Consider the following 12146-nt stretch of genomic DNA (forward strand, 5'->3'; position numbering starts at 1 on the left):
GTCCGAGAGGCCCGCTGTCCTTGAGCGAATTTCCAGCTTGTCCGAAGGACATATTGAGGCCGCTGGCGTGGCTCTCACAGACATTGTTCTCGCATAGGATGGCTGTTTGAGAGCTCTCGCCGCGGGTGGGACGCAATATCCGCGCGATCAAACAGAACCGTCGATCGAACGCGGCTGCCGCCCGGCCCGCTCAGAGCAAGAGCGCTGTTGCCACCGCGACTCGCCCGTTGCCACCCAGAGTCTGCCATCCGCCGGCTTCTCCCACACAGACCCATCCTTCCGAGACCATCGCGGTGTGTCTTGACAGTGCGCGGTCAGTTACTCCGAGCGTCCAACAAAATGAAAGATTGCACGAAGACCCGCGCGGCGCCGAGCGAGCGAGCCCCATGGGGACGCCGCAAGCATCATACGACGGGGTTCAAGCAGGTCAATTGGAGGTGCACGCCACCGAAGGCATGCCCTCGCAACGCGGCCTTGGCGCGGAGCATAGGCGTTTTGCTCTGCAGGAGATAACATTGCCGGCAGTGCCGTCATCATGCGGGTGAGGCTTGAGCGTGGTCCGAGCTCGGAGCCTCGAGTTCGTAAAAGCCGGCCATGGCAGGCTCGCCCTCTCCCGCCTTCCAGAAGGGCGCGCGTTCGAGGAACGGCGGGCGAAGGTATAATTAACACCCCCGGCGCGGCCCAGGCACCAAGGCCGTAAGGAACGGTTCCTCCAGCCACACAGGGCCGCCCCCAGCCATTTCCTGTCTTGTTCGTTGCGGCGGGCCCGTGATGGTCCCTGGTCGACGCCGTTGTGGTGCGCGTGCTACGAGATGCTACGCCCGCGGCGCAGCGATATGGCGGCCCGGCGAGCGTCGTGGTCTTCTTCTGTTCTAAATTAAAACAACAAAGGCCGCGGGAGCGCACGAGTTGAACTTCTGTGGGTTCCTTATCAAGTGTTAGATTTCGAAAGTGCCGCAACGCACCTCCCCGCATCTCCTGTCTTGTTCGTCGTCCCACCCACGAGCTCTCTTCGGTGAGCGAAGCTTGACGCGAGCTACGCTGCCCCACAGTGTGTGAAGATATCTAGCACGGAGGTCCCACAAGGCGGCCGCCAAGCGTATCTTTGTGCGACGTTTGTGAGGAGAATACAGGCCTCGAGGTTGGAGCGGCAACGAGGTCGACGTTCTTGTTTTCAGACGAGCTTGGGACTGACGCACGTCGGCGACGCCGGCGATCTTAGCGAAGGATCTGCCTGGTTGAAGCGTGTACTGCAGATGCCAGGTGAGCTCGAGTAAGCGCAGTTAGACCTCACCCATGATCATCCCATGTCATAGTATACATACCCCGATGGCCCCGAGGTCTCCGAGACGCTGTATATCCGCGCGCGATGCACTGCGTCGGCTCGACTGTAGCATTCAACGAACTCGGACTGAGCGCAGTTTCTCTACGCACGGTTTCCACATTGTCATTGTCGGCTGTTCGCGAACCTCTGGGACCGACCACCGTTAGGGCGAGACGTTGAGTGGCGGTGGGAACGATGCGTTGAGCGTACTGCATCCCCCTCCTAAATGGAACGAGCGTCTTGCGAATATCCCGGACTTGCGTAGCGGCAATGAAAGAACGCCCGAGGTCACCGAGAGGCGGTATGTATATGCGTGCCATGCTGTACACAAGCTTTGCATACCTAGAAATATGCCCTTGAATTCGTCTCAGCAAAAATGTCTATGCCACGATGTATGGGCATTCACACACCTCTCATGCTTTCCTTAAACTTCATGGTGACTTTCTCGAACGACTCTCGTAAGGGTACTTCGATGGAATTGAAGTGAGCATGACTGACTACAAGCTTCCCCCGGTGGCTGGCCATTATTCCTGCATGGCTGTAACATGCCCACCATGATTGGATGTACGGCGGGCCAGAACGTGCCACGGCGCTTATGTGAAAGCTAGACGCCCAGAGCGGGAATGTTCGGAAAAGCCGCATGCTCGTCGACGGTTGCATAACGCAGGGTTGCCTTCGCGTTCGCTATCGCGCAGCGAGCTCTTGCATATGGGGTGAGATGGAGAGCGAAAGACGGCTGTCTGGACAGAGAGGTTACTCTTCTTCGCGCAGCCACGTGTGATCTACTGTGTGCAGATGCGTTAGACGATGGGTTCGACACACCTCAAAAGCTCAGAGTGCATTGGCGGCGTTGTGTCATGTGTATGTGTGTTTTACATATGGCATTGGAATTTGGCGGTCCGAGGGCTTGCATTATGATAGGCGCAAGAGCCTGGATATGTCTGGGTGCGGGGCGGGACGGTGTCGGCTGGCCTCGGCCTAGTCTGGAACGCGCCCTGTCAGGAGGCTGCTTGCGGAGGCGAGCGAGCAACGAGCAGCACGGTGGCAAGGGTAGCAGCCATTGCACAATTATCGTCCAGCATTAGAGAGACTGTAATTGCTCTACGAGGGAAACAGGGATTGGATTTGTCCGCGGGCTTGCCGGTTGTATACAACGTGGCAAAACATGCGGGGAAGCACTTAGTGGTGCGCGTGGCCGTGCTCCGCAGACCCCTGGTAGTCGAGGGCGTAGACTGAGGGGATGAGATACTGCTCAATAGGAGGACGCGGGAGAGTAGGAAAGGAGGCGTACCAGAGCCGCACTCAGGGCAGCGACGGTTCTTCTCCTTGTTGAGGTTCATCCAGAGGAGCTCATGCGACTCAGCGGGGCTGCCAGTGCAACCGATGATACGCTCGGGTTCCTGCGACGCGTTCAGACCACGAATTCACCACCAGCTGTACATGCGGCGTATCTTACCAGAGAGTAGACCTTGATAGGGTCGGCGAGGGTGCCAATGCGGGACGAGTCCAGAGGGGCAAGGTCGAAGACCTCAACGCCCTCGATAGCACCGAGCAGCTGAAGACGCTCGAGACCGGTGGCCTGCTTCTCGTCGGTGGGGGTCTCACCCGGCTTCGCGCCCTCGCCGAAGATTTGAGGGGTGGGGTGCTCCGAGCGACGCGCCGCGGAGACGGAGAGCGCACGCGCGGAGACGGCCGCGCGGGCGGGCTTGAAGACGGCGCGGCGGGCGACGAGGGCGGCGGGGCGGAGGGCGGCGGAGAACATGGTTTTTGGGAGACTGCAACGAGCAAAGGGCGACGTCGGGACGATGATGGTGTGCGTGACGAGCCGGGTCACGACGCTGGGCAGTCACAGGCAGTCACGAAATCACCCGCTGTGACCGGGAGCTCGGGAGCGGGACGGCGTGATGACGTTGGGCTTCTAGCGCTGTGCTGGGCCCGAAAAGGCAGGCGGGGAGGTTGAATCGAAGCCGTCATGACTGCTAAAATTACGCGCGACTCGTTTAGCTTCGCAAGTGGGACGGCTGCAGGCTTGAAACATCCCAACTGCTTCTCGCTATGGCCGCCCGCAGCAGCTTGACCAGAACCACCACGGTCCCCGGTGACCTCCCCCACACTCCTTCGACCGCATATACCTACCCGCCAGGCTACGCCTCCAGCTCTTGGCCGCCCCCGCACACTACCTCGTATGCTCTCCCACTCGGCCACCCGGGAACCCCTCGCGCACTACCCCCATGGCGTATCTCCGTCGTCTTCGGACGAAAACTATCTCCGCCCGCTCCCGCTCCCTGTGATCTCGCGCGCATCCTCGCGGGCTTCCACCGCGTCCTACAACTCGACCGCCGCTCTCAACCCGAATCACGAGCCGCCGCAGAGGAAGACTAGGGAATCCATCGCACACAGGCTCTTCTACGGCTGGAAGCACAGCGGCGAGAACCACCCGAACCTCGAGGCTCAACATCCCGACAAGCTCTGCGACAAGGGCGGCGGCGCGAAGGCAACCCGTCTCAAGGCGTGGCACGGCTGGCGTCTCATTATCTTTGACTCCTGTATGAGCGTTCGCTTCTGTCTATTTCGGAATCTAACGGAAGCATTCTAGGGCTTAATCTCCTGATTTTGCTGATTCCGGTTGCGGTAAGTATGGCGCAACTTGTGGAGGTGTTTCACGCGATTCATTTGAACTGACTCGAATTGAACGTGCAGGGCATTCTGAAGGCGACATCTGATAACTCAGAGACCCTCGTATTCACGGGTAGGCGCCACTTTGCGCGATATCCGAGCGCGTGTCTGACGCTCCAATAGCATGCCTGTTGTCCATGATACCGCTTGTCAAGGTCAGTTCTATGCTCCATGTATGCGGCTTCGGCCTGCTTCCAACGCCCACGGCATTGCAAATGCGGCGCGTCTTGCACCGGATGTTCTATTCTGAGATGTACTAATCAACGCTCTTCACAGCTGCATGATGTCGCCACAGGCGTGCTCTCGCGCAGGATTGGTGGAAGCAAAACCGGCCTGCTAAATTCCAGCATGGTAAGGATTCTCCGTGAGAACTGAAACATATCCTTAGCTGATCTCAAAATAAATCATTCAGAGCAACATGTGCGTACCGACGATTCAATTTCCCGCCAAGAGCATGAACTGAACTAACACCTTTCGCAGCATCGAGATGGTCGTCGCGGTAAGTCAGCTGTAGCGTCAAACACACTCAATCTGACTGTGAGATAGGTGATTGCGTTGCGCAAGTGCGAGCTCCGAGTGGTTCAGTCCTCACGTTGGTCTATCACTCGTGTTCATAGTTTCCTCACTGACGTCATTAAAAGTCATCGGCGCGATGCTCAGCAAGCTCCGTGAGTTCCATTCATACCGCGCACACCGGAATAAACAACTGATTGGGTTCTGCATTCAGTACTTATTCTCGGCATGTGCTTCTTCGCGGGTGGTACTCGGTTCTCTGAGCAAGGATTCGATTCCAGTAAGTGATGCCCTCATGCTGCCTACGATCGTGGCTGAGGCCCTACTATAATAGCTGCGACCCAGATTCACTCCTCGCTGCTCAGTATCAGCGTTGGAGCAGTCTTGTTGCCCGCCGCCTTCCATTTCGCTCTAACCTACAACACGGAGGATAGCGCACAGGAGGCCGGCACTTCTCTTAAAGAACAGAAGGACGACATTCTTCGGATGAGCCACGGCGTAAGTCGGTGCTACGCGATTTCGAAGGGTTCCGCTAATGTCCTTCCAGGTAGCCGTAGTACTCCTTTTCAGTACGCATCTCGGACGGCAGTTTTAGGGATGATTAAGAGTGCTGACCAATCTACAGTCTATGTGTCCTATCTCGTGTTCCAGTTGTGGTCGCACACGCATCTGTACCAAGACAGGATCGCGCCGAGCGCCAAGCTACCCGCAGCTCAATCTGTACGCGCCGTTACCTCGCGTGTCCGCAAGAAGAGCAACAACGTCCGCGAGCAGTTGGTCAACACTCACGCCATCCGGAAGATCCGCTCGGGTACCTCGATCCATTCGATGCGCACCCTAGGATACTCCAAGCCGTCGAAGTCAGCGAGAAGCGCAGAGAAGATCGGAACGGTCGCCGAGGCCCCCGAGACTACACTGGACGATGATGAACGGAGCTCCGTGCGTCGCGGCCCATACCTGCCGCGGTCCAGTAGCGGAAGCAGCGCAGGCGCACGGGCGACGCTGGTGTCTCCGGACGGGGCGACGTCAGAAGTCACGCTCTCGAACCCCATCTCCCAGCCCGCGGAGTCCACCGTGCGCCTCGTGTCCGAGCACGAGCACATGCGACAAGACAGTTCGTGGTCAGACCCCATCTCCCGCGCCAGCAGTCCGTTGTCGCGCATCGGCTCCGGGGAGGACTCGTCTTTCGACTCGGACGACGACGGGTGGCGGCGGCGGGAGGCGCGCGGGCGGTCGCGGACACCGATGAGCGAGGTGCTGTCGGCGTACTACCAGGACGGGCACCTGATGGAGCACCGCGGGCAGTGGAAGGAGATGGCGGACGTCGATATCTCGGGGCGGCCGGGGCCGTCGCCGTGGCAGTCGTCCCCGGGGCGGTCGGTGACACCGCCCGAGGAGGAGATGAGCTGGACGCTGATCATTGTCCTGTTGCTGTCCGTCACGGCGGTGAGTGAGCATGTGTTTACTTGGGTGTGTATATGCTGATGTTGTTGGGCGTAGCTGGTGGCGGTGAACGCTGAGTGGCTGGTTGACACTATGGATCACTTGTCGCCGACTATCAGCAAGGAGTGGATCGGGCTGATCCTCTTGCCTACAGTCAGCTCCATTGCCGGTAGGTCTTGCATTCGTTTCCACTCAGCGCGTTGCGTCTAACTGCCGTCATACCAGAATGCGTCACTGCGATCAACGTTTCGGTAAAGGACCAGCTCACCCTCAGTATCAGTGTTGCCGTCGGCTCCACCATCGTACGTGCACAAGTAGGCTTTACCACGCGCACAATTTTCTTAACCCGTCGTCTTATAATCATAGCAAACGGCTTTGTTCGTTATTCCATCGATGGTCATCCTTGGGTGGATCCTCGACAAACCCCTCGCCCTCTTGTTCGACCCTTTCGAGTCGGTTGTAAGTCGCTTGAGCCCATACACGTTCTCCTGCGCTCTTTTCTGAGGGCGTTTTATGCTAGGTGTTGTACATTTCCGTGCACACAATGGGATATGTCGTCGCCGACGGAAAGTCCAACTGGCTAGAAGGCGTGATCCTCGTCTGTACGTCCGTTTCTGATATATGGGCTTGTCGATGCACTGACGCGATGCCTATTCGCAGGCCTTTACGTTGTGATCGCCGTCACTTTCTGGTTCTACCCAGGCTCGAACTTCTCCACGAACCTTGCCGTGTGCACCGAGTCCGCACCCCTCGTCCTCTGAGCATCCTCATCCCACATCGTCACTAGACCACCTGCATATACCTGCCTACAGGCCTCCGCGAGGCCACTCGTGCATTACTAGACCTCATCCCGGCACCCCCGGACGGACTTGGACATGGACCATCTTCCGCCTTCCGCTACACCATCGCTAATCGCATCGTCCCCTCGTTCTGTAGATATCTGCCCCCTTCCCTTCCCGCCACAGACAGTTGACTGCATATACCACCACACATCGCCAGACCGATTTGCATTTACGACCACGTAGACTCGAGCGTAGACTCTAGAGTTGTAGCACTAGCCGGGCTCTCAAGTTTCGGACTGTACCTATTTACATACTAGTACTGGCGGAGATATATGATCAGAGGCGCGCGGTCTCTGGGAGACGCGTATAGTCCTCACAACATACAACTGGAGTGACTGGTGATGATTCAACGTTGCTGAGGGATGCATTGCTAGCTAAGGATACATTTACGGTACTTCACCGCGATACCTGTACAGACACGAGAAACATTCAGTCGTCTAGGAGAAACTCCTGCACAATGTCCTTCATCTCGTCCTGCCCTACGCGCCTCGTCTGCATGACCTCCTCATGAGCATGCGCTATCTCCTCGTCCCCTCCTGCCGCCGAAGACAACCGCGCCTCGGCCCAGACCGGCAGGGGCGCGACAGGCGAGGGGGCAACGGCCGCCCAAGGTGAAGGGACCGGGCGTGCACTCCTGCTCGTGAGCGTTGTATGGCAGGCATAACATAGGTAAGGCGTGAGCGACGGCAGAAGCGCATCCGCTTCGACGTCTGCCTGCGGTCCTGCAGGGGCGTCTGGCGAGCCGTCGGAGGGCGGTGGTGGGCGCGAGCGAATGGAGATTCGGGCCTTCCACTCCTGCACACCGCGCTGTGCAGGTCTGCGAGTGATAACGTGGTATTTAGTTAATCGCACAGGGCAGTAGAATGATAGACACACACCTGCCGCAGAGGATGCAGGCCCCAGAGACTTCGCCCTTAGGCGCGAGCTTGCCACATGTGCGGACGATGGTGGACACCGTCGACGGATAGTCTTTCTCAAGGCCGACGATGAACGCTGAGAGAGGCATTAGCGAGTGGACCCCGCTGCGCACAGAGGAGGGAGAACAGACCTTTGGTAAGAGTGCCGATCCCGGGCTTCGCACCAGCCCAGCCCCACTTCTCCTTACCCACGATGGGTACGCCCGCCCACCATGCCCACGCCGCGCACTCTTTCATCCCGATGTCCCTGAGCGGACGCACGATGCGCACTGCTCTCTTTCCCGGAACCTGTGTTGCCTTCTTTCCCTTCTCCTTGCGCGTCGGTCGAGGGTGTGTAGGGTCTGCAGTAGGGACGGTGTCGGGTGTCCAATCTTCCTGCGTTTCCTCGCGGATGTTGAACCCGGCGCCTTGGGCGACCCCGGAGATGAGCGAGACGGCGAGGGAGGTGAGGGAGGTGCCAAGCACGAGGTGCGAGGAGTTGGTTTGGAGGGCAGAGTGAAGCAGTAGCAGGCGCGTAAGGGTCTGGATGGTGGAGGTTATGGCGGTGGGTGTCGGGAGCGAGGTGAGGTAAGCGCGGAGGGAAGTAAGAGGATCTGGTGAAGCGGACGAGAGAGACCCAAGGAGGAGTGCTAGAAAGATAATTAGTCGGCTTAGCGTAACGGTAAAAGAGGTGAGCTGACACACCTTCATCTCCAAGAGTAACACCGAGCTCTGGGGGATATGGCTTTCCCCCTGTCCTCTCCCACCACGAAGGATCGAAGGCGTCTTGTATTCGAAGGGAAACGAATTCAAGGTCGTCGTAACGGGCCACAGACTGCGCGATCTCGTCTGACCTGTCTTTCATCTACTTCGGTGACTTCAGTCTGATATTGGACATTGCGCCGGGAAAGCCACTCACTCCGGGAAAGGCGTCGCACACCTCAACATAGCATACAGTGACCTTCTTCCATACCCGCTCGTGCCGAGGGTGATGGCTTCCTCCATCCGCGGGCATAGTCGTCTTGTCCAGAGCAACATAGCATCTATGCACCAGCTCCAGAAGTACCGAGGAACCGAGCCCTCCGGAGAAGCCGACGAGCAGGTTGCCTGTAGGCTTCAAAGCTGTTCGCCGTGGACCGTCCGGCTTGGGGTTCACCGCCGGCTCGAGTGCTCGGCGGAACCTGTGCACTATGAGAGAGATGAAGCACTCTCTGTTACGCAATAGATAAGCGTTTGCGCGTAGACATGCACGCGATGAAGGACAAACTTGCAATAGACGGCGTGTCTGATGACGAGGTTCCCTTGGGCTATCTTGCACTTTACGCAAATCTTCGTCTTATCATACTTCTTTCGGCCTGGAGAAGCATGATAATCAGATTCGGCTGCGCTGAACCTTGCGCTGGGCTTACGTTGCATCAACGCGTCCGCATCGGCGGCGGGGTCTCCGCAAGACATGGCGGGAGGATGAGAGATGGGGTGCAGAGGATTTGCTCAAGCTGACTCCGAGAAGTACGCAGATCTGGATCTGATGCCTGATCGAGGTTAGGCGCCCATAATCCATCTTCAGCCACAGACGATCACTCCTCTCATGCTGCTCCACGGTCTCAGCTCGACCTCCATCTCCCCATCCACGCTCTGTCTATCTTGAGTCTTTCTTGGGTATTGTGAGACATGCAGAACACCGATACTGTCGAGAAGGCCGCGCAGGCTCAGCTGCTCGAGGTACCAGTCGCGGTCAGGCCCCCACTCTCCAGGACGGTCACGAGCACCGTGGGCCCCGGGGAGCGGTCGGAGGTACTCCTCCAGGCAAAGAAGAACACAATCCTCACGTCCCACGGGAGGCCACCATGGTACGGTGCAGATGGAAACCATCTGTCTGATGCGTTCGTGATAGGCATCGCAGGTGAGTACTCCGTTGTTTCTCTTGCAATCCACGTATCAATCACTTCACAGGTGGGTCTGCGAGCGGCAAGGTTTGCAGCTCAACGGCGTCCAGTGCTTCGAGATTCTTACCGTTTTATCTTACCTGCGTCGCTGAACGTGCGTAGACGCATGTAGCGAGATGTATCGTCCAAGCCCTTGGATCCATCCCTACAGTTGTTATTTTGTCTCAGGTCCGTTTATTCGCTGGGCACCCTTACTTCGATGCCAATGTATCTACAGGACAGTTTCTATCGACGCCACTCACCAGAGGACCTCAAACTCGCGTTTGCGAATCGCTATGACTTCGACCATCCAGGTGCGTGTCCTTACGCAGCTCGGTGAGGTGACAGTTTACTTACAGAAAGACAGACGCTATTGATATGCCATTGTTTGCCTCGGTATGTTGCTGCTCTGCCGCCCAGACAACGAGGTCTCGAATATGGATGGGAGTATAACCCTCGGCACTTCTTCCATAGTGCCTAGCAGACTTGAAGGCGGGAAAACAAACGAACATTCCCATATATTCCTTCACAGAGCACCAACGTCTTGACGAGACCAAGTATCTATATGGCGCATCTATCATCATTGGTGAGGCTTTCATCCTCGGAAGACCATCTTACATGTGCTCATCTCATTGGAGAGCAGTTGAGGGCATTCTTGCGTTGCACGACGCAGAGCTAAGGTCGCTATACGATTTGAAGGTACGATCTTGTCATGTTTCTCCACTGGTCGCTCATTTGGCGAACCAAGGTCTTCGTGCAATGCGATTCAGATCTTATGCTCGCTCGCCGCATCAGGCGAGACGTGAAGGAGCGAGGGCGCAGCGTGGACGGCGTTCTGGAACAGTGAGTGTAGCGCATCAAAAACCAACGATGTCCCCCCTGACCCCGATCCAGGTATTTGCGCTATGTGAAGCCCGCATACGATAACTTCGTACAACCCACGTCTCGCTTCGCCAACATCGTACGCGCATTCCGTCTGGTTTAAGCTGAGCAACTGACCCATATGCAAACACAGATTGTGCCGGGATCAGAGAACACCATTGCAATCGAGCTTATTGCTACTCACATTCGCCGCAAGATCGAAGAGCGTTCAAGATATCTGCGAGAACAGCTAACACGGATTGGTCACCGAGACTTGAGCCCTGGAGGAGATCCTACAGCTCTTGACTTTCCCAATCTGACTGTCTTGCGAGATACGCCGCAATTGCGAGTTCGTGAAGCCTTAGCGCACGTTTCTCCGTTTCGTCTATGCTAACTTCATGCAGGGAATCTTCACGATTCTGCGTGACAAGTCAACATCTCGCGAAGACTTCATCTTCTTCACAGACCGACTATCGACCTACCTTAGTGAGAAGGCGATGGAGTTCCTTCCCTTCAAGAACAAACGCATAACTACGCCTATCGACTCAACGTACGCCGGGAAGGCGCTTTCTGTGGACGTATGTACACTATCCTTCCCATCACGGGTTCACGGGTTCCAATCTAGCATTCAGCACGTCTGTGGAATATCCATCCTGAGATCGTAAGCTACGCCAACTCACCATCCACCTGCATTATGTACTGACGTCCTCGCAGTGGAGGACCGCTCGAACAGGGCCTGCGTCGCGTCATCCAAGACATCCGCATCGGCTCGCTGCTCATCCAGTCCGAGGTGCACACCGGCGAGCCGCTCCTGCTGCACGCCATGCTCCCCGTGTGCATCCGCAAACGCGACCTTGCCCGGAACAGCTTCGTCTTCCTCCTCGACGCGCAGGTGCGTCACTGCCCTCCCCCGCTCTCTTCGCCTATCGCATGACTCACCACTCTCCCGCTCCAGATCGGCACGGGCGCCGCAGCGTTCATGGCGATCCGTGTGCTGCTCGACCACGGTGTCCCACAGGCGAACATCATCTTCGTGACGTTCATCGTTGCCGCGTGCGGCGGCGTGCGGGTGTTGCAACGCGCGTTCCCGGGCGTCCGTATCGTGTGTGGCGCGATCGACCCCGTCCTCAGGGAGTCGTGGGCGTTGTGGGATGTTACGGCGCCCGAGGCGCACGTGAAGGAGACGAAGCAGCATGAGAAGGAGGAAGAGGAGACGGTGTCGACGGCGCAGACGAAGGCTGACGCAGAGGCAGAAGGCAGGAAGGTGTGGGTGGTCGAGCCAGGGATGGGTCATATCGGTGAGTGCGCCGCTGTCTCGTGGGGGTTTGTCATTGACGTCGGGTGTGTTCTGCAAGGCGACCGATACTACTTGTGATGAGGGTACGTGAAGGCGTCGTTGCGCAATCAAGCATGACTCTGCGCTTGACCACATGGTCGACTAGCCAAGACGGTGTTGTTGGCGGACCCTGACTCCTCCCGCGCGCTCACAGACTACAGGGCAGATAGGGCAGACCCTTCAGACGCAACGTGTTCCAGCTTAGCTGCGCCATTAATTGCCGGAAGTATACACGCGCTGGTATGATATCATGTTGGCTAGCAAGGGGCAAACGCAGCATTCACTGGGGAGCGGCGCTCATATATACTAGTATCGTCGGGTATGATCCCC

At 57.4% G+C, this 12146-nt stretch overlaps 4 protein-coding genes across 4 annotated transcripts; 2 read left to right on the forward strand and 2 right to left on the reverse strand.

The window, feature by feature from the left end:
* Nucleotides 1-2503: 2503 nt before the first annotated feature.
* On the reverse strand, nucleotides 2504-3086 carry TRAVEDRAFT_125834 (COX5B-domain-containing protein; the record flags this gene model as incomplete). Its single annotated transcript, XM_008041444.1, has 3 exons — nucleotides 2504-2556; nucleotides 2616-2724; nucleotides 2781-3086. 3 exons carry the CDS (start codon nucleotides 3084-3086, stop codon nucleotides 2504-2506), a joined length of 468 nt encoding a protein of 155 aa, XP_008039635.1.
* A 423-nt stretch (nucleotides 3087-3509) lies between these two features.
* On the forward strand, nucleotides 3510-6717 carry TRAVEDRAFT_48492 (uncharacterized protein; the record flags this gene model as incomplete). Its single annotated transcript, XM_008041109.1, has 18 exons — nucleotides 3510-3870; nucleotides 3921-3955; nucleotides 4025-4073; nucleotides 4124-4155; nucleotides 4277-4351; nucleotides 4413-4420; nucleotides 4481-4499; nucleotides 4547-4592; nucleotides 4642-4668; nucleotides 4728-4793; nucleotides 4848-5011; nucleotides 5061-5082; nucleotides 5139-5959; nucleotides 6014-6125; nucleotides 6182-6258; nucleotides 6323-6415; nucleotides 6477-6558; nucleotides 6617-6717. The coding sequence occupies 18 exons, from the start codon at nucleotides 3510-3512 to the stop codon at nucleotides 6715-6717; spliced, it is 2190 nt and encodes a 729-aa protein (XP_008039300.1).
* Nucleotides 6718-7155: 438 nt separating this feature from the next.
* On the reverse strand, nucleotides 7156-9149 carry TRAVEDRAFT_72547 (uncharacterized protein; the record flags this gene model as incomplete). The annotated part of the gene is made up of 7 exons (XM_008041445.1): nucleotides 7156-7615; nucleotides 7677-7791; nucleotides 7847-8344; nucleotides 8400-8559; nucleotides 8614-8905; nucleotides 8962-9049; nucleotides 9104-9149. The coding sequence occupies 7 exons, from the start codon at nucleotides 9147-9149 to the stop codon at nucleotides 7228-7230; spliced, it is 1587 nt and encodes a 528-aa protein (XP_008039636.1). The 3' UTR covers nucleotides 7156-7227.
* Nucleotides 9150-9319: 170 nt separating this feature from the next.
* Nucleotides 9320-12133, forward strand: TRAVEDRAFT_169258 (armadillo/beta-catenin/plakoglobin). Its single transcript, XM_008041446.1, has 15 exons — nucleotides 9320-9597; nucleotides 9648-9667; nucleotides 9743-9808; nucleotides 9858-9933; nucleotides 9987-10015; nucleotides 10094-10205; nucleotides 10263-10318; nucleotides 10368-10462; nucleotides 10514-10580; nucleotides 10635-10829; nucleotides 10885-11058; nucleotides 11113-11141; nucleotides 11195-11372; nucleotides 11436-11778; nucleotides 11836-12133. The coding sequence occupies exons 1-15, from the start codon at nucleotides 9366-9368 to the stop codon at nucleotides 11853-11855; spliced, it is 1692 nt and encodes a 563-aa protein (XP_008039637.1). The 5' UTR covers nucleotides 9320-9365; the 3' UTR covers nucleotides 11856-12133.
* The last annotated feature ends 13 nt before the right edge of the window (nucleotides 12134-12146 follow it).

This window comes from Trametes versicolor (genome assembly GCF_000271585.1).
Source record: "Trametes versicolor FP-101664 SS1 unplaced genomic scaffold TRAVEscaffold_7, whole genome shotgun sequence".
In the NCBI taxonomy this organism is placed as follows: Eukaryota; Fungi; Basidiomycota; class Agaricomycetes; order Polyporales; family Polyporaceae; genus Trametes; species Trametes versicolor.